Here is a 20,819-nt window from a genome sequence, read left to right as displayed (position 1 = left end):
AGCAAATATTCTTTTTTCTGTTTTCACTTAAAAAGAAAAAAAACATTCCCCATATATATTAAGCTGATGGAACAGTTATCTCCAGTAACTACCAGGTACGCAGCGAGTCTTGAAAAATACACAGAAAATCCAAGTATTGCTAATTCAATTATAGTAACAAAGACCTTAAGCTATGGGGGATATAAACTCCAAAGCATGAAGTTCAAATGTGAATTTCAAAACAAAACAAATACCATTCCTATACTGGGGATTTTACTAATTACATAATTTTGCACAATGCAGCTGAACTTTGTAGAAATTATCACAATGAGAATTTACCTTCATTTATCTTGGATATGTCCACATTAGAATTATTGAGTTGCAGCGTGGCTTGCAAAGCAGGAAGCAACTGTCTGAGCAGATTTGGGTCCTGCAGTAATGGAGGTATTGGTGACTGTGGGACAGGAGAGACAGGCATTGCTGAAGCAGAGGCTGGAGGGGCAGGCGTGGGGTTCAGTCCAGAGGCAGAAGACGTGGAAGGAGTTGTGCAAGAGTGTGACACCGATTTGTCTCCTGATGTGGATTCTAAATAAAAAGGAGATAATAAAGCTGAAAAACATGACTTCAATAGAGGAAACTGGAACCAACATCAAACAAGCAACACCCACGTGGCAGGCACCTAACTCAAGTAAGCTCATTTAATATTTACAAGGTAGCACAGAGGGGGCTCAGTAAACATCTGGCTGACTAGATATGAGGCAGACATTTCATATCCTGATTTCATAGATGAGAAAACTGAAAAGGATTACATAACTTGCTTGAAGTCACAAAACCCGGCAAGGTGGTGACTCTAGCATGCCCACGTCTGAGTCTCACAGTGCCACACTCCATTAGTAGTGCTGTCTCAAACACATGCACAAGCGCACCTTCTTGCACTGCATTTTGCCTTTACTGAATTTTGCAGTTGCTGCCTTTTTCTTCCCCCCCGCCCCGGCCAACAAATTGAAGGTTCTGCAGCAACCCTGTATTGGGCAAGTCTCTCCGTGCCATTTTTCCAACAGCATTCTTTTTAAATTAAGGTATACTTTGTTTTTTAGATATAATGCTATGGCACACTTAACAGACTACAGTATAGTGTAAATACAACTTTTATATTACACTGGGAAACCAAAAAAATTGTTTGACTTGTTTTATTGTGAGACCTGCTTCACTGTGGTGGTCTGGAACTGAACCCACAATATCTCCAGGGTATTGTCCTGTATTAACTACACTTTCAAATAAGCTTCCATTAGGATATAAAGGGACAATACAGTTCTCCAAGACTTAATTTCTATGCATCATAAAATAAGGTGAAAATGCTTATGAGCACAAAAACAGTCTACTTAAACATGACAACAGCCTTAATATCAATAAGGATAGTCACGGTGGTGAGCAACCCCAGAATGGACTAAGGATGTGATGCCTAAGAGGAGACTCCTACTTTGAACTTTTGTCCTTACAACTGAGTTTTAGAATTACATACTTTTAAATCTTTCGGATTTAAAAATATAAAGTAATGAACTACCTCTATTTGTATCACTTAATGATTATTAGCACTAAAAAAGATACTTTTAAAAGCAAGAAACTCCCACAAGACCCCAACCTCAGTGTTTAAAAAGTATTAAACATGCATAAAAAATTATCCTTCGAAAGCCATCCTTGCAAACTACTTACATAGATTCAACGTAACTGAAATTAAAAGCCCAACAGCATTTTGGTAGCATTTGACAAGCCAATTCTATAACTTATTTTGAAGACGTATGGGCTAGTAAGAGCCACAAAATTCTTTAAAGAAAGAACACAGCAGGCTTCCCTGGTGGCACAGTGGTTGAGAGTCCACCTGCCAACGAGGAGACGTGGGTTCGTGCCCCGGTCTGGGAAGATCCCACATGCTACGGAGCGGCTGGGCCTGTGAGCCATGGCCGCTGAGCCTGCGCATCCGGAGCCTGTGCTCTGCAACGGGAGAGGCCACAGCAGTGAGAGGCCCATGTACCGCAAAAAAAAAAAAAGAACACAGCTACTAACATGCCTTGCCAGACATAAAAACTTTAACATTTAAAACAAAACCAATTTAAGGCAGGTTAGACTTCTGTATATATATTTAAGTCTTTAGAACTACTAGATGAAAACACAGGAAAATAACTTTGATGTGAGGATGCAGAAAATAACAAAGAGCAAAACAATTACACCCAAAGTACTGGTGACCAAACTAATTTAAGGAACTCCTATAAATCAAAACAGAGAGACTAAACAATAGAAAGGTGAACAGAAGACAAGGAGACAATTCACAGAAGAATCGTGAATGGCTTAAAAAACACAAAGGATGCTCAACTTCACTGATAATCAGAAAAACGCAAATTAAAAAGCAACAGAATATTCTTTTACGTTCATCAGACTGACAAAAATGTCCAAAGTCTAACAATACCGAATGTTCTCAAGTAGTAATGGAAACACCTAACATCTCAGGTGGAGACTAAACTCATGTAACCACGCTGGAAAACAACTTGACATTATCTAGAAAAATTGGAGCTACATGCACTTCACGACCCAGTAATTCCCCTTAGGTATACACCCTTAGAGAAACTCTAATGTACATCAATTTGGAGAAATATTCAACAATTCTCATAACAGTGTTATGCTTCTCTTTTTATTTTAGCACAAAACTAGAAACAAAACACATGTCCACCAACAGGAAAAAGAACATAAACTGGTATTTTTATACCATGAAATTTTACTAATACAGTCACTGTAATGGAGGAAAGAATTAGAAACCAAGGTCCCATGGGTAACGACATTAAGACTAGAGTATTCAAGATATTCATACAGTCTCTTAAAATCTTGGCTGAAAGGCTCTTGAATTTCCCATATATACCCATTTCTTGGAGATTTTCAAGCTCATATATACATTATATAACTGAAGACTGCTACTAGGATGTATAAAAGTTTCAGGAACACTACATTTGAATATTACACTGCTACCTAATAAGTATAAATCTTCACTCCCAATTCTAGGAACTAAACATTCATTAATCATCATGGCCCCAAAGAAGCCAGGAATTACTACTGAATAGCAAGTTTACTGCCAAAACAAAAAAAAGAACACCCTCCTCTACGGCCTTTTTACACTACTGTAATGGTCAAAACACCTATAGGGACAACAGCTGCTTTCAGTAGATTTCACGGATGTGCTGATCTCGCATGATCCACTCAGAAGGTCTAAGACATATTCATTTCTGTAAGGCAGATATTTTCATTTTAAAAGGCACACATTTTAAAGGAGGGTCTCTAAGTCTAGCAGATTGCCTACCGTGTTCAGCTTTGCTGTTTTGGAATCATAAACAAGTATAAAGAAACTTGAAGGTGGGCTTCCCTGGTGGTGCAGTGGTTGAGAGTCCGCCTGCCGATGCAGGGGACACACGTTCGTGCCCCGGTCCCGGAAGATCCCACATGCCGCAGAGCGGCTGGGCCCGTGAGCCATGGCCACTGAGCCTGCGCTCCGCAACGGGAGAGGCCACAACAGTGAGAGGCCCGGGTACCGCCAAAAAAAAAAAAAAAACAAGAAAAGAAACGAAGGAAATAAGATCTTCCTTGTGAAAAGTTTATTACTTCCTTGTGTCAGTTATTACATTTTACGAGGCAATTACAGACTATAGCAGCAGTTCTCTCCAGATCATATACCTTAAGGTTCAGCTTAAGGAATAAACAGTTTAGGGGCATCTTAATGATGTTTAGAATGAAACAAGTTCTCTGTTTTTACTTCCTGCATGAACAATTAAATTAGTACTTATATCCCTCTGAAATGACCCTTTTGTTACGTTTACTATGGTTTTCCTCTGCCTTTAATGATAGGAGTTGGAGAAGGTGTAAGTTGTTTCCAAATTTGTTTCAATGCTGCTAAATCTATCCACAGATTTGAAAAATTAACAAAGGCTTGAAAATTCTTCAGTGTTGCCATTCAATCCAGGAAAAGGAGAACACTCCAAAACAGAAGATACATATCACCACAAAGAAATAAGGTAACAATGATACGTATGTGTATCCTGAGGAGGAATTTCGTTTGCAGTTTTGTGAGAGATTATTAATGAACAGTATGGAAACCAGTTACTACTACTCAATACTTACGGGAACCTTGAGCAAGCAACATCTCTGAAGGCCAGAATTTCTCTTTTTAAAAGGTCTGACTTTGATAAGACTTATCCAAGTTTAAAAACAAAAAACAGATACCAGGGCTCCACCCCAGCTCTAACGAATGGGGCGGGGCTGAGGTGTCCGAGCATATGGTGAACTTCCAGTTCTATGGGTGATTCTGGCACACCTTGTTGGTTATGAAAAAAGAGAGAACTTCCCAGATTCCTTTTAACTTTCAAAAACAAAAGGAAACAAAACCAAAACAAAATTTTTAAAAATCTAGCACAAACACAGAGAACTAGTGGAGAAAGGGCAAGATCAAAGACAGCAAAGCTAAACTGCTTTTCCAGGTAGGTCTTCAGCATGCTATTTGCACACCAGTTACTTATTTTTAAAAACAGCTCCACTCACCCCCTTCTTCCTAAAAGACACACCCACACAAATGCCCTCCGGAAGTATGTTACATCTTAAACATTTTTAATACTACTTGCCTCCATCTAGAAGTATAATTGAGAAAAATAATTGTGATAAAAATATAAAATGCTACCCTGAAAGGCAGTCTTGGTTTCATCATGAAAATATAAACGAAAGGCGTTTCCCTGGTGGCGCAGTGCTTGAGAGTCCGCCTGCCGATGCAGGGGGCGTGGGTTCGTGCCCCGGTCTGGGAAGATCCCACATGCCGCGGAGCGGCTGGGCCTGTAAGACATGGCCGCTGGGCCTGTGCTCCGCAACGGTCTCGAGAGGCCACAACAGTGAGAGGCCTGCGTACCGCAAAAAAAAAAAAAAAAAAAATATATATATATATATATAAACGAAAGCTATTGGTTGGGTGCCACTCCTCTGTGTTCAGAGCGCCCTACCACAGACATTACCCAGCATCTCCTATTATATAGCTTATGATCTCTCTCTCTTCTATCAGAAAATGAACTCTTTCAGGAGAAGAATTTTGTTGTATTTCTCTCTGTAGCTCTGGTGCAAAATGGGATCTGGCACCAAGATGGCATCAGCATGTACTTGTTGACTGGACGCCTGATTAGGCAAGAGAGGCTCAGGTGCCTGTGTCTGTGCTGTTCTTCTTAAGCTCTAGGTTCAAAACTTATAATGGGGAGGAAAAGCCTAAGGTCTCCAAAAATAATTCATTGAGCAGGCAATGAACAGCTCACTTTATGCTATTTTTTCATAAAGCTAAGTAATACTACATAGTCTTAGAGACAAATAACTTATTTAGATTTATTTTAATAATCATAAAATCCTCAACCCCTTTCTTCTTTTTTTAAACACTCAAAGGCAACAAGCAACTATTCAGAACAAATACACAGTCATTAAGTGTGCTTTTTCTACACAGATATTTAATTTTAATTAACATTTCTATTTGTCTTTTTAATCCGGAATCTGTTACAATGTTAGGTTAACATACTTCATGTTTAAACAGTTCTGTATCAAACTAAAATTAAAAATCTGGATCTTTGAAAATAAAGACAAATAATGAACTTAAGAAAATTAATGTAGTGTTTTACATTACAAAGCCATTTCAAAAGGCTCTTCTGCTTTTTAACATCAGCCTCTAGTCTCATTCTTTAAATGCAAACTTTTCCAAGCATTAAAGAAACCTAGGTTGCTTTAAGCCTATTTTTTCAGCTTTTGGCAAAACAACGGTATCCAATTTTAGCTCTACCATGTTTATTTTTTTATTTTGTGTGTGTGCGTGTGTATGTGTGTGTGTGTGTGCACGCGCGTGCCTATGATTTTTTTAAGGATATGTGGTGATGTTGTCCTATGGTATTTTAAACTTAAAATGAGCTTTAAGGTCACTTTCCTACCTGATGTTTTTCTATCATTTGTAGATCTCTAACCAATTCTTATCGTAAGCCATGAAATAAATGTTACTCTTTGATTTTAATTTAAATTGTGTATATAAACTTTGATAAAACCTTTTTTCTCTCCCTTTATGCTTGTAATTATGAATTATTCATTTATACTTCCAATTTTTACCAGTAGGGGGAGTAACCTACCAAAGACTAGACTTCACAGAGAAATGTACTATAACCTAACTTTTTAAGGCTTAAAGTAATAACCACTCACCTCTTCTAATTATAGGCACCCTTTCAAAATACCCAAGACAACACAGACCAAAGTCAAAATTTTCTGACCTACATTTTTCTGGTATGCTAAATAACTCCTCCTCAATCTGCAGGAAGGTCTAACGAGATACTGCACGTAAAGAGTAAAAGGTACTGACTGCATTTCTAAACATTAATTTCCCACAATGTTCTGACAGTTGCCGTCATAATGCTAAACAGGATATGGTTGTAAAGCTCAAACTACTGATGCAACAAGGGCAGCCTGCTTGTTCCATTATGTAGTAATGGTGTTACAACACGGAGGAATCATAAGGGAAAACAAAGTATACAAGTGTAGTAGAAAAAACCGCAAAACAACTAGGTGACAACACCGGGTATATAATCTGTGACTTTCATTTTAATTTATTTTTTACTCTATAATTCATAATTTTAAATGTGTCTGTCCAGAACTTTTCTATGCATTTAAAATGTACATAAAAATAAGTATAGCATTAATTGATGTTTTATAACAATTATGTTTTTGCAACTTGCTCTTTTATTCAACCGAGAAAATCTTTATGCTAATACATACGAAGGATAAGCCTATTTTAAAACTTTTAACAGATTTTACTTAAGTGGCCTCCATAATAACCATCTTCTACACTCCTACCAGTTTTGTTTCCCTACATTCAACTGTTAATTGTCACCAACTTTAAGAGTGAAAAATCTCATTTTAATTTCCAATATTGTATTGGTAATCTTTCTCTTGAATTCTTTTATGCTGGTAAAATATACAACATACAATTTACCATTTTAACCATTTCTGGGTTTACAATTCATTAGCATTAAGTACATTCACACTGTCATGCAACCATCACCACAATTCACCTCCAGAACTTTTTCATCTTTCCAAACAGAAACTTTCTACCCAATTAAACCATAGCTCCCCATCTCACAAGACCAAAGTTGAGGACTATTCTGGTTTGTCTATGAACTTGCCCATTCGAGGTACCCCAGAAGTGGAATCACACAATACTTGTCCTTTTGTGTCACTTAGCATAAGGTTTTCACAGTTCATCCATGTTGCAGCGTTTATCGTAATTTCACTCCTTTCTAAGGCTGAGTAATACTGCATGTGTGTGTGTGTGTGTGTGTGTGTATATATATATATATATACACACACACACACATATATATATATATATATATCACATTTTGTTTATCCTTTATCTGCTGGTGGACACTAGGGTTGTTTCCACCATTTGGCTGTTGTGAATAGTGCTACTGCGAACACTCTTGTATAAATACCCGTTTGATTCCTTGGTTTTCAATTCTTTTGATTACATACTTAGGCGTGGAATCACTGGATCCTATGGTAATTTTATGTCTCACTTTTTGAGGAACTGTCGAACCGTATTCCATAGCAGCTGTGTTATTTTACGTTCCAACCAGCAATGCACAAGGGTTTCAATCTCCACAGCCTCAAAAACACTTGTTGTCTTCTATTGCTTTTTTAATATACATACAGTAGTCATCCTAATGGGTGTGAAGTGATATTTCACTGTGGTTTGATTTTCTGTCCCTGTTGACCAATGATGCCGAACACCTTTTTATGTGCTTACTGGCCATTAGACTATGTTCTTTGGGAAAATGTCGCATCAACTCCGTTGCCCATTTTTGGACTGAGCTGTTTCATTTTACTGTTCAGTTCCAGTACTTTGTATTCATATATTCTGGCTATTAATCCCTTATCAGACATGACTTATAAATATTTCCTCCCATTCCATGGGTTCAGTCTTTTCACTCTAGAGTGTCCTTTGATGCACAAAAGTTTTTCATTTTGATGAGGTCCAATGTATCTATTTTTTTCTTCTGTTGCCAATGCTTTTGGTGTCATATCCAAGAAATCACTACCCAATCCTGTGTCATAAAGGTTTTCCCTAGCTTTCTTACAGTTTTATACTTTTTAGCTCCTAAGTTAAGGTCCTTGTTCCATTTTGAGCTAATTTTTCTAACTGTTGTAGAGCAAGACTGGCCATTTAAACTTCCTCTCCTGTAATGCCTGTTCAGATACTTTGCTCATCTTTCCACTGGACTGTTGGTTTTCATACTGCTTTGATGAATTCTTAATGTAGCCTTAATGTACTGTTATTCATATTTGTTGCAAATATTGTCTCCCAATTTTGTATTTTTTTTTCAACCTTTGTTTATTGTATCTCTGTCACAGAGAAGTTTTAAATGTCCTATGTAGCCAAATTTACCAACTTTTTAAGGCAAATGTGTTTTGGGCCCTCATTTAAAAGGTCTTCCTTGCCCCTCAAGTTAAAAACAGTATTTTCTAACATTCTTTCATCACAGGTATTCCCCTGCCCCACTGCTCAAAATGCCATCTTTATTACATAATGCAATTTTAGTGAAACTTACTGACTAAATCAGACTAACACCAAACCCCCCCCCACCCGGTTAACGTCCTCAGTTATTCAACAAATACTTAAGTACTTCTATGGCCAATTGGTCTAATTTTACATGAACATTTAGTAATCCTAAAAGTAGTTTGAAAAGTAGTTTAAAGCAAAGCAAGGAAGGGCTAAATGTGTCCCACTTACAGCCAGCTAAGACCTCCTATGTGGGCTATAAAAGATTACTGCTGTTAACACACTGGGAAAAGTCTTCAGGTTCATTTTAACTTCACCCAGTCTACAGATATCATCAAAACACAAAAAGGAAGTCTATTCCAAGCGACTAACTCACATCTCACATTAAAGAACGACTAATCCCCTTCCATTAGATTCGGACTACAGAACAGCATGTAACTATGTGACCCTGTAGACAGGCTAACTTTCTGAGAGCTGCCTTGAGGTCACTGAATAGGTCTGCTTCTGTGGCTGCTCTGTTTACTTTTCAAACTTATCTCTGTTAATAAACCGTAACTCTAAATTATTAAATAAGAAACTTAAAAGTCATTAAACTCTTCTGACCCTGGCACTTATTTGGCGAAATTAAAAAACAAGGACCCACGTCTCCTGCCTATTTTGTCATTTCACAAATCTGCAAAAGAGGCTGGGGTCAGGACCAGTTTAGAATGGTCAGTGGGTTGCAAGCCTGTAAAATTCGGTTTTAGACTTTTTTTTTTTTTTTTTTTTAAGCACATCAGAGTTTCTCTGTACTTTGTTATATGGCTGTCCAATAAAGGAGTCTTGCCAAGAGATGTTCAAATGTTACCATAAGAAACAGATATAAACCTAAAAGGAGGTACCTGATGCCCTTGTTTCACCCTACCTAACACTAGGATTATTCTCTGCAGAACTGAAGAGCTTCACAGCTCCTCCACACTTCTGTCCCTCAAGCAAGCACAGACTGATTTATCTAAGGTTCCTTTTATCGAAAGACACACCGGCATTAAACAGATCTAAATCTATTTCTTTAATTAGATGCACAACACATATAACACTCTTCTTTTTCTCCAAATACATTTTTTAAACCATGACCAATGTAGGTGCTTCCCCAACTCTCAACACATGCATTACCATTCTTTCAGTTATTTATCCATATACCACAAATACTGAACTGACTGCCTATTACCTGTCAAGTACTAAGGATACAGCAGTGGTTAGGACAAAGTTCCTGCTCTTCTGTTATTTATTAGAGCATTCTACTGCTGTCATCCTTAAATACAGTTTAGCTATACTAGTAGCACTTAAGACCAAGAGACCTATCTTATTTGGACCATCTACCTCTTAATACAAATTATTTGTTAAGGAAAATCCAAACAAGGAAATCACCATGTTGTGTTGATGAGGTCAATAGGAAGCTTAACTTAAATAACATGGATGTCTCCACTGAGGAAAAAAATATACCGCAAATTAATGGACCTTTCACAAACTTAGACTAACTGGAAAACAATCTGAAAAGATCCAAATTGTTATACAATTTATTTAAGGAAACAGTACTGTCTTCAATTCACATGCAAGGGGAAATACTTGGTAAGACTGTCCTATTTTCCCTATACACCACACCTAGGCAATTCCAAGGTAATCAAGTTTCTTCCTGTAAGTTTAAAGTAAGTTTGTGATCAGCAAACACACCTTGTAGAATTTAAACATGAATCACCTAAGATTTGTGAGGAGTTTTGAATTACTGGAGTCCAAACTAATATAGACTGGTGATGTCTTTCATTACGCACAGCTTTATGGAAAGAACGTGGACTTTGGAGGAGCACGTCTTACACCGTATGTTTCAACTTCAGCAATGTGCAGGCTCTTCATATCTAAGAAGACAATTCTTTCCCTCACAATGTTGTTTTAAGGAATAACCTAAAATATGTACAAAACATTTAGCACCAAACCTGGTACACAGTTAATCTTTAATTACGTTAAGTTTGTCAGGAATGGTGCTTGAAGCTTCGAGGGAGAGGTTAGGGAGTGAAGAAAGTACAAAATGCAATAAATCATAACGTCTGACCCTACACAGGACAGTCTGATTGAAGGAACTAAAATCATAAAGTGGTGAGTGCGGTAACAGACAGAAAAACAAAGTGTTTGAGAGGCTAACTGACACTGAGAACCCAAGGACACCACCGCTGGCCCTTAGAGAAGGAACTGAGTCCAACACAACGGAAATGGAGGGAAGAACACGTCCTTTTCAGCAAAGGATCAAAACATGAAAGAGCATAACACGATCTAAAAAACTGTACAAGTTTGCAGCAGATGAATTATACAGGGAATGTTTAAGAGTGAAATACTGGAGATCAAGCTAGTAAGACAGGCTGCAACCAGACTGTCAAGGACTTGCTATCATCTTACTGAGAAGTATGGACTTTCCCTTTGGATAAAACCATTAGAAAATTTTAAGCAAGCAAATAACACAATCCAATCTAAATTTTATAATGATGTCACTGGAAGTGGACAGAGTGGGTAGAAGGAAGCACAGCAGTTATCAGAAGGTTACTTCAAGAGCAATGACCTGAGGCTCAATAATGGCAGTGGCAATAACAAGAGAGAGAAACAATACACACCAGTAAAACACAGGAGGAAGAATCCAAGACTTGCTGATGGATGAATGAATGTTGAAGAACATGGAATGGCTGGGAGGATAGTGTTGTCACTGAGAACCTAGAAACTGTGGGAAAAGGGAGGCATTTGGGACACACTATATTCTGGGGAGATGTTAACAAATACCAACTGCTTGGAGAAGGAAGCAGACGTGTGTGAGTTAGAAATAAAGATTTGGGAGTCACTTATGTAGACAAGGTAGTCACGAGAATTGCTACCCAGCAAAAGAGGACATGTTGGGCAGGAAAAAAGAACAAGGGCTTCCCTGGTGGCGCAGTGGTTGGGAGTCCGCCTGCCGATGCAGGGGACGCGGGTTCGCGCCCCGGTCCGGGAAGATCCCACATGCTGCGGAGCGGCTGGGCCCGTGAGCCGTGGCTGCTGAGCCTGCGCTCCGCAACGGGAGAGGCCACAGCAGTGAGAGGTCTGTGTACCGCAAAAAAAAAAAAAAAGAACAAACCACAGTGAAGACTGAGCTCTGATGCTATTTCAGGAGCAAGAAGAGGAGAGGGCAGGAAGCTGAGGAGCGCAGCGTCCCAGAAGTCAGGGAAGAAAAACTCTCCAAAGAGGAGGTGAGAGCTAACAACAGGTAAAGTGGGAGAAAGACCAAAGACCTTTCTGAAGGCCAAAGGTCGTTTTTTCAAACTGAGAAATGTTTTTTAAATAAACTTTTTCTGTAACCAAACTAAAAGCGGCAAAACTGAAAAACCCAAACACCCTTTAGAAAGTATTACCACACTAACAATTAATGTGTTAATTCAGATTCTCTCTCAGGAATTCTCTTGTAAATTTAATTCTGCATCAGGTAGAAAGTATTACCACACTAACAATTAATGCGTCAATTCAGACTTTCTCTCTCAGGAATTCTCTCTTGTAAATTTAATTCTGCATCACGGCAAATATGACTTGTACATATGAATTTTGGTACAAGCCATCTTTGGGGAATCTGACAACATTTGGAGTAACCTGTTTATGTATGATGCACTCTATGATGAAAGTATGTTTTGTAATGTATAACAACTGCTACAGGGGAAAGTCAAACTACATACATAAAAGGAGAGCAAACTAGGAGCAAAAGAAACCCAATTACTTAAACCCTCTGTCAACACATCAAATCAGTGTGAAATAATGAGTCTGACAACAGAGTAAAAGCTTAAAGACTCATTAGGTCCACATAGCATCTTCTAAACCCAAAGGACATAAAAATTCCTCAACATTTACTGATGCTAATCTGCTAGCTCATCTGCTGAGGGGTCTTACCCAAGGTGACTTATTTACTTAATGCTTTTCAAATTTCCTTAGTTCCTTAAAACTGGGTTAAGTCTGGGACTGTGGCTGGTCTATGAAATAGGCTTATCCCATCACCCTGCTTCTTCCATTATGCATCGCCCCCCAAGTGGTGGTTGCCACAGTTTTTCTGAACTGTCTATGGTTACTAGCACCGAGTCAGATAAACACAATTTGGGTTGCAAAGTTCAACTTCTACTCTTCAGACTTAACTCATAATTCAGACATTAAGACTCCTTATCTTATGGCCCACAACTCAGTTTTCTAATTCACAAACTGAAACCAATAGTTGCATGTATGCGGAAATGACAAGTTTTTAAATGTCTCTATTCATATTAAATTTTAATAGAAAATTGAGACAATTTCTAAACTACATCATGAAGACAATTATCACAAAAACCAAAAGTTACTTTATACAAGTATGATGGGACAGTCATTTAGCTGTGAAAAGTTATTTTATCCATTACTAACTGTTATAAATTAAGCACTTGACTTCAAAGTGTCAAAGGCAAAAAACAGTTCTGAGGCTTCATAATTAAAAAGAAAAAGAAAAAAGCTAAATATGGCTAACTCTAGATCTAAATCTATGCAGTAACATTCTAGAAGACTTTTTAAAAGAATTCATAATTAAGCGTCTTATTTAGCTAACGGAAATAATGTAATATAATCAGAAACTCAAGAAACTATAGTTCAACGTGCAGCATCTAGTAATAATGGCATACCTTTTCTCTCTGTTTTCTGTGCAGGGACAGAAGATGTGGGTGTAGGCAGTTTTGATAAAGTAGATGCTCCATTAGCATCAAATGATTTCTTTGGCTGGTGATCAGACTGTAGCGTAAATGGACTAGAAGGAACAGTGCTTGGGGCAGCAGTTGGATGAACCACTGGTTTGATGGGGTGCTGTACTGGCGTAGAACTACTGTGAGTCTCTGCTCTTGGCAGTCTGTAGTCTCTGTCATTGTGTCTGCTTGTCTGAGACAAAATATTCTGTGGGAGCAAACTACTGGCATCACTGGAATGCTTGTCTTCCACTTTAGTTCAGAGTTCGGAAAAAGAGATGTTGGAAATGACGGAAGGGGAAGAAAAAAGATTACGTTAGAATCCTGTCTTTAACATCAGCTAATTTAGCAACATACCTGTATTTAACATCTTTCTATAAAACTGCGAGCCCAGTTAGCGCCTGCAGTTTTACCACGAGCATATAGATATTCAAATACTGGAAGAGGAATTTTAGCTCAACTGTAAGTGCTTCATCTACGCTGAGATTTCAAGCGGGCTGCTAGTTTGGGGACTCTTTAGAGCCACACCATAAGCTCAAACAAAACATGAGCTGTTTTGTTTAAAACATCAAAACATTGATGTTTTAAAAGATCAAAATGTATGGAGAGGTATAACATTTTTTACTCAAATAAAAAAAAATATTTTTAAAATAGAAAAGGTAAACGGTCCATTCTTTTAAAATACGGACCTTGGTTCTAATAATTGACTGAATTATCCACAGTGGTTCAACTACAAAGGAGTACTACTTTGTTGTTAGCCTGATTTTTCTGAATACTGAAGTGGCTAATTAGTGGGCTCTAAAGTAGCTGGTACTAGGGCTTAGATGACCTCATTTTGGGATGGCTGAATTTTATAAAGAACTCTGCATTCGGTAAGTAAATCAATTCATATTTTTAATGATGCTAACAAATACCAGAGTTAGTTATAAAATCAAGTTATAGATAATGCTATCTGACAACAGGAGCCCTACATCTGCAGCAAAGTCAGAAAAATATACTTGGTATTATCAGTCATGTTAAGAACAGATCCTCTTCCAATTTAAAGCCAAAAAAATATTTTAAACTCAAAAGTACTTCTGCTTCCGCAAAAAGAGTACAAAGGAAGGAAAATTTCAACAATCACGGCAACAAAATTTGTATTTGTCCAAAAGACCTCCAGCCTAAATTACAAGTCTCATCAGTAACTGAAGGATTAAAGCAACTTCCAAGGAGAAAAACACCTTAAGATTCAAGCACATGATACGTAATGATATTACCAAAGGATGCCCTCCCTGTTGAATACTGTGTCGTTTTTTCCAGTTCATGGTTCCTCCAAGTCTAGAGAGCATGACAGCACAAAGAAGGAAGTAGGCTTAAACCGCAAAGCAGTTTTCAAGTTGTCAACGCACACCTGCAGCAGAGACACTGCAGAGCATTACAGCACACGAGGGCGCTATGGCGCCAACAGCTTTCTCCTGCTCAGGGCTCGAGACGCGACGCCGTTCACCAGAGACTCCATCCATCCGCACAGCCCCACGACAAGAACACTCAGCAAACATCTGCAGACACTTCTCGGTGCCACCACTGGGCGAGGAGAGGTGTGCTACTGGGGCTGGCACGGAGAGGCCAGGTGTAACGCTCTACATCCTACAACACAGGACAGAATCCACATGCATTCCCTGACCCCAAGCGCCATCCGTGCCACTGCTGAAGAACCCAAGTTAAAGTTTCTCTAACCACAGAGCAATCAGTCTGTGAGGCACCGATTAAAGGTAATAAAAATAATCAACAATACAACTACACCAGTACAATTACAGCAGCAGTAATACCAAATTTAAAATTTTACCCCTACAACTTCATGTCAAACTGTGGGTATTATTTGCTACATTGCCAAAACTCCCGAAACACAAAAACGCTCTTGAAGAATCTTTTTTCCTACCTTTACCTCTTTACGTAGGAAATGTTCCCAACCCTCCCTGTCCCCTCCACCACACGCACACCTCTTTAGCTGGCTGTTGGGGACAACAGAGCTTTAGGCCCTACCCTACATAAACACCAACGTACCAGACATATGGGACACTCTGCCAGCATTTTTTGGATAGACAAAGTTAAGCACTTCAGTGCCTAGGGACCATTATTACCATCACGCCAAGTACAGTCAGCTGACCAATTTAAAAAAAAGTAGCAGCAATACAGATGCAGCCCTTTCTCAAACATTACTTAAAACTCAAGAAGTGTGATAAAGGAGTCCATTTCAGCACAAAGACCCACCGACTCCTCACCTGCACTTCTAGGAATTTAGCTAAGGAAGTAACCAGGGAAGTGGGCACAAATATGAACAACAGCATTGTTTACTGCAGGAAGAAGCTGAAAACCACGCGGGTATCCACGGAGAGAGGATTATTTATGAATGGGGGCACGTCCAAAACCGGAACACCATGCAGTTAACATACGTTGAACTATAAAATGGCAAAAGGAAACAAATCCTTGGAAAACATTTTTTCCTTAATTTTTTTTTGGCCGCGCCGCGCGGCACGCGGGATCTTAGTTCCTCAACCAGGGATCGAACCCGCGCTCCGTGCAGTAGAAGCACAAGAGTCTTAACCACTGGATCGCCAGGGAAGTTCCATATCCTTGAAACATTATTGAACAGAAGAAACAGGTTAAGAACAGTAACATACAATCCTATTTTTGGTGTAAAATACATGCATATGTAGTTTTTATATACTTTCACATGCAGCTAGAAAAAAGTGTATGTCTCCAAGCGTTCCTGAGTCATGAGATTAAAATACTTTCCCTCTCTCTACTTTTAATAACATGCCTAACTTCTGAAATCTTAAAGAAGAAAAAAGTGATTTCCCTTTTGAAAGAAAAAGATGCACACAGATAATTTGAAACCACAATTCTGATTTTATTTCCTTAAAGATTTTTATTAAGCAGCCAAAAGTACTATTTTCACTTCCACCAACTTTTCTATCAGACTTCTAATTACCCCAAGAGAGGACGAGTGACTAGGTAATTTTGGAAAGAACAAACATACTAGGCTGTGATCTTTTCTTCTCTGGGAACCATCAGCCACTACGTGGAGAGGCCTGGCCCAGTAACTAAAAAACGTTATTTTTACACTCATCTAGCGAGTCTTCCTGGATGCCCACAATTTGTTCAGGAGGACCACAAGCTGGGCACTATATTTTTTTTAGCCTGGAAAAAAGGAAAACCTCTCATTTTTAGTTATTTGCCGGAAAGTCACAGTTACTTGAGATATTAAGTGAAATGGGATTACAACCCAGGTCTTCTGTCTCAATATACAATATTCTTAAATTCCCTAACTTCAGTGCTTTAAACCATTGTTATTTTCTAAGAATTAAGCACAATTTCACTAATATAAAAAGTTAAATGTTCCAGGGAACATACTTTAAACATTCAGCCCTACAGAACTATATTATTTGTTTCATCTTAAGTAATTTCTCCCATCAAAAATTCAATATCCCCCACTGGGACCAAATATAACCCTACTTTTTGTCTTGAGTTACAGAAGGAGAATGCAAACGCTTAAGTCTAAGAATTCCCAAAACACATCTAAAAATTCTCAAAACTTCAAAATTTGATGAAGAGCCTAAGAATTCTATGTGGCATTTAAATTTTATTCTGGGCAAGACAAGCCACTGGGAATAGAATATATTTAGTGAAATCTTCAAATTCAAATTTTATTTGAACTTAAAAATAAATGTATGTTACCCATATTGTCCAACTCGGACAAAATCTGACCTCAAAAGAACCTGAAGGTGCCCATAGTATGGAGACGGCACACAGATCTACAATCGTGGTGAAACCCATTTCCATATACAAGGATGAACAAGCTTCTCGCTGATAACACAGACGAAGACAGTCACTTCACGTCACTCTCTGTGTGCAGCTATCGTTCAGTTACTGGACTGAAACCCAGCGGGTCTCTCAGTGACCAGTGTAAATGGGGGTGGGGTCTCTTGTCAATCCACAGCATGAAATCTTACTTCTTCACCAACTCAACGGCATTAGAGCCATCACGGGGTAGTGATGGACACCTCCACATGCACCGTTTCACAAGAACAAAATGATGCACGTTACGAGGACAGACCCAACATAGAAAACCTTTTATGTTTCTATTTCTTTTAGTTTACCTATATAAACGGCTATGCACATAAATCTGTAAAGTAAACAAACTACAGGAATGAATCAAACATTCTATTGGTTCAGAGAAAGAAATTAATACTTACTTCCACTGGCAAACCCACTAGTGGCTGTTGCTTGCATCACCTCTCTTCTGTAATCCCTATCTTTTGGGAAGCTATTAACTGCCATCTTGTTTGCTTCTTTTTGTCTCTGTTCTCTAAAAATAAAAGATACACCCACAAAAATTACAAGACATACAATGAATCTACATTTAACACTTCTGGTCAAATGCTCAACGAAACTGTACGTGGAACATAAAAGAACAAGGCAGTAATTAATATCATTCAACTGGTGTGGGACATGGGATATAGCAAACAACATTAATGTTTCTCACTGATGGCAATATTATACCAATTATTCACATGCCATTAACCCTACAACCAAATCTCTGTAATGATAATTCTACATATATGAAGGAAACATATTACTGTCCTACAAGAATGATAAAGTTTTCTAATACAAATTATAGGGAAGATGTATGATAGATAACAGATTAATATAAATTTTTAAATTACATAAATACACTGACTGTTCACAAGGCCCTTGTGGTCAGCTGCTCGTCTGTCCTAGTTTTTTTGGTTTTGCTTTTTAAGGTAAAGAGTAATTATGGAAAACACAGACGATGGGCCAACCACTGCAGTTAAGGAGTGACGAGCGTCACACTAAGAAGCCTAAGCTCAGAACGATTAGCACCAAGACGCTCGCCGGCAGGATCAACAGTGAGAGATACTGTTCACTTAAATGAGCAAATACCTTTCAAGCCACTCCTTTGGTTTCTCCCACTGTGAAACTTCTGTTCGACAATTGTAGTAGTATTTTTTCCCAGAGGAGCTAATATGCTCAGACCAGTCATCGGCAGAATCATAAGGCTTAAAAACACATTTTAGAAAATTAGAACACGTTAATACAATTTAATCACTTGGTATGAAATATCAAGAATGTCAATGGTTTTCAAGGCATACATATGGAAAAAGACTTGAGATAGAAGTCCCCTGATCTCAGATGTCTAAGATGTCAGTATCTGCATATGTATCTTAGGAGACCCTAGTCTATGAAAACCTTCAAGGGGAACAATGGAAAACTCTATAAAATATCAAATTAAACAGATTAGCAGGTTCATTAGGCACAGGAAGAATGACACGAAACTAACATCATAGTGACTTCAGAAAAGCATTACAAAGCCCCCCATTACCACAGTTTTAATTGCTGAAATCTAGTCACATGGAGAAGCCACTCTCAACTGACTGATCTGATGGCATGAGAGTACATCAGTTCTAAACACTCTAAGGCACAAAAGTAATCACAAATAGTGTGACAGAGAACAGCCTGCCTGTATTCATTGTTACTCAGTGGGAAAAAAGCACACACAAAAAAACTTTAATGTAAACACAAAGCTAATTAAAAGCTACGGATTTGTTTCAACTTCAAAATCCATGAGATGGGTTAAGTATCAACTAAACCTTGTCTCACACAGTATATAGGGTCGGCAGCGTTGCTCATTTTCCCATAACTAAAACTGGTCTGTCTTCCGAAAGTTCTCAGATACAGTCTCTTGCTAGTAATTTCATAGGCACTGTAAAATTATAATGAAGTTAGAAATATCTGAAAGGCCCAGTTCTCATGGAATTAATCTCAACAAAAGTAATGTTTAAGTGCCTGCAGCAGCCCCAGGAAATCTGGTAGAACCCCAAGTACACTCGTACATGAATTTAACTGCTTTCAAAGGAGCTTTGAGGCTAAAATGAAATAAGGTTAATACTCTGGCAGCCCATCCTTCTTCTGGGCTCACCACAGTGCAGAGGAACACAATTTTAAAGCTTAAGGAAAGGGACTCTTATGTACTGCCTACCCAGCTTTCTTTAATCTACCACATAGGAACAAGCTGAAAGAACTTACACGTTGTCCACAGGTCACAAAAGTAATCAGTGGCAGAAGAAAGGAGCAAAACTCAGGTTTCTGGACATCTATTATTTCCACTAAGTCAATACCAATTTTGGAAATGTCGTAAGAATTCTGAGGACAGTTGAAGAAACGATGCAGATTATGCTCTCAGGCTCGTGTCTCAAAATCATGAAGCTGCTGGAAATCAGCCCTGTGCTTCCAAACCTCTAAAGACCAGTGGAGAGTGAACTCTCAAGCCCTCTAGCTCCCAGAAGGCTTTGCCAGGCTGCAGGAAACCCAACCACAGAAGGCGGAATTCAAAAGGCTCTTTTCCACCACCTACCACTCCCTACACCTACATTAGTATATGCCGGCTGAGCCCCTCTACGGAGGTATCTGCAAGATTTGGTTTGGGCAAGTGGCCACGTGGGGTTACTAGTTTGGTCTGGAGAGGCAGAAGGAGATTTGAGGCAGGGGAACAGAGGCCACCAGAGTGGAGCAGAGGGTCTAAGCCCGCGCCCCTCACAGCGGTGCCTGTGCCGGCTGTGGCCTGTCTGGAGAGAAGAGGAGCCCGTGGCACAGCGCACGCCAACACACTGCTTCCCGAGCCAAAGGCCCACTTCCGGGACAGACACTGCCACCGCTCAGCTAGGCAGTGTGTTTGATGGCAGTTAACTTGCACTCTGGCACAACCTCCAGGACGGTTCAAAGTTCACAGACCAGAACCTTGAAGAGCATGGGTTCACCAAACCCTAGGTTAGTACGAGTTAATGTCTTACTTAACAGAATGTGCTCCAGGTATAGCACTGCAATCACATACTAGTAACTTAAGCTCATCTTCTCCACCCTGCTTCTATCCTCAAAAAAAAGGTTAAGGAAAAAACCTTTAACAGGGTAATGTTTTTAAATGCTGATATGCAACAGGAGGTGTTAAATTCCCCACCCCCCCCCGTTGTATTTTTTTCAGCCTTACTAAGGTATAACTGACAAATAAAATTGTAAGACATTTAAAGCGCACACAGTAACGATTCGACACCCACATTCACTGGGAAAGGGTTTGCTCATCTAGTTAATTATCACGTCTGTCTCGTCACCTCACTCACAGGCACTTGTTTTGGTTAGAACATTGACGCTCTACTCTCTTAGCAAATTTCCACTACACAATACAGTGTCACCAACTATAGTCATCATGTTATATATTAGATTCCCAAGTTCCTTGATTAAAAAAAGGTATCTAAAATTAAGAAGTAAACAAAGTTTTGCGAACATTTCAAGTTTTCTAAATTAGGCTTGCTGTAGTTGCCAAGTGCTGCCCAGGAACCCTTGAGGGACCCCGAGATCATTCACAAGATCACAACTATTTTCATAAATAGTTTCATAAATAATACTCATATAATTTTGTCTTTTTCCTCCTCATTCTATCACAA

The 20,819-nt window shown here is 38.8% G+C and overlaps 1 protein-coding gene across 9 annotated transcripts in view; it reads right to left on the bottom strand.

Moving 5' to 3' along the window:
• Positions 1 to 20,819, bottom strand: part of WAC (WW domain containing adaptor with coiled-coil) — an 85,756-nt gene that overhangs the window by 14,385 nt on the left and 50,552 nt on the right. For 7 of the 9 annotated variants that reach the window (XM_089906320.1, XM_022580676.3, XM_022580678.3 and 4 more), the window contains 4 exons: positions 18,265 to 18,380; positions 17,556 to 17,668; positions 13,264 to 13,572; positions 319 to 564 (listed from right to left, as the gene is read on the bottom strand). In XM_089906320.1, the coding sequence (XP_089762446.1) occupies positions 319 to 564; positions 13,264 to 13,572; positions 17,556 to 17,668; positions 18,265 to 18,380 (784 nt within the window). The remainder of the gene's footprint in view (positions 1 to 318; positions 565 to 13,263; positions 13,573 to 17,555; positions 17,669 to 18,264; positions 18,381 to 20,819) is intronic. The other 2 variants (XM_022580680.3, XM_022580681.3) reach the window with 1 other exon arrangement.

Source organism: Delphinapterus leucas, chromosome 2 (genome assembly GCF_059928025.1).
Source record: "Delphinapterus leucas isolate spDelLeu-1000000601 "Yukka" chromosome 2, BTC_Dleu_Yukka2, whole genome shotgun sequence".
NCBI lineage: Eukaryota > Metazoa > Chordata > Mammalia > Artiodactyla > Monodontidae > Delphinapterus > Delphinapterus leucas.
The sequence above is the reverse complement of the archived record's forward strand: the minus strand, read 5'-3'. Positions and strand labels throughout refer to the sequence as shown.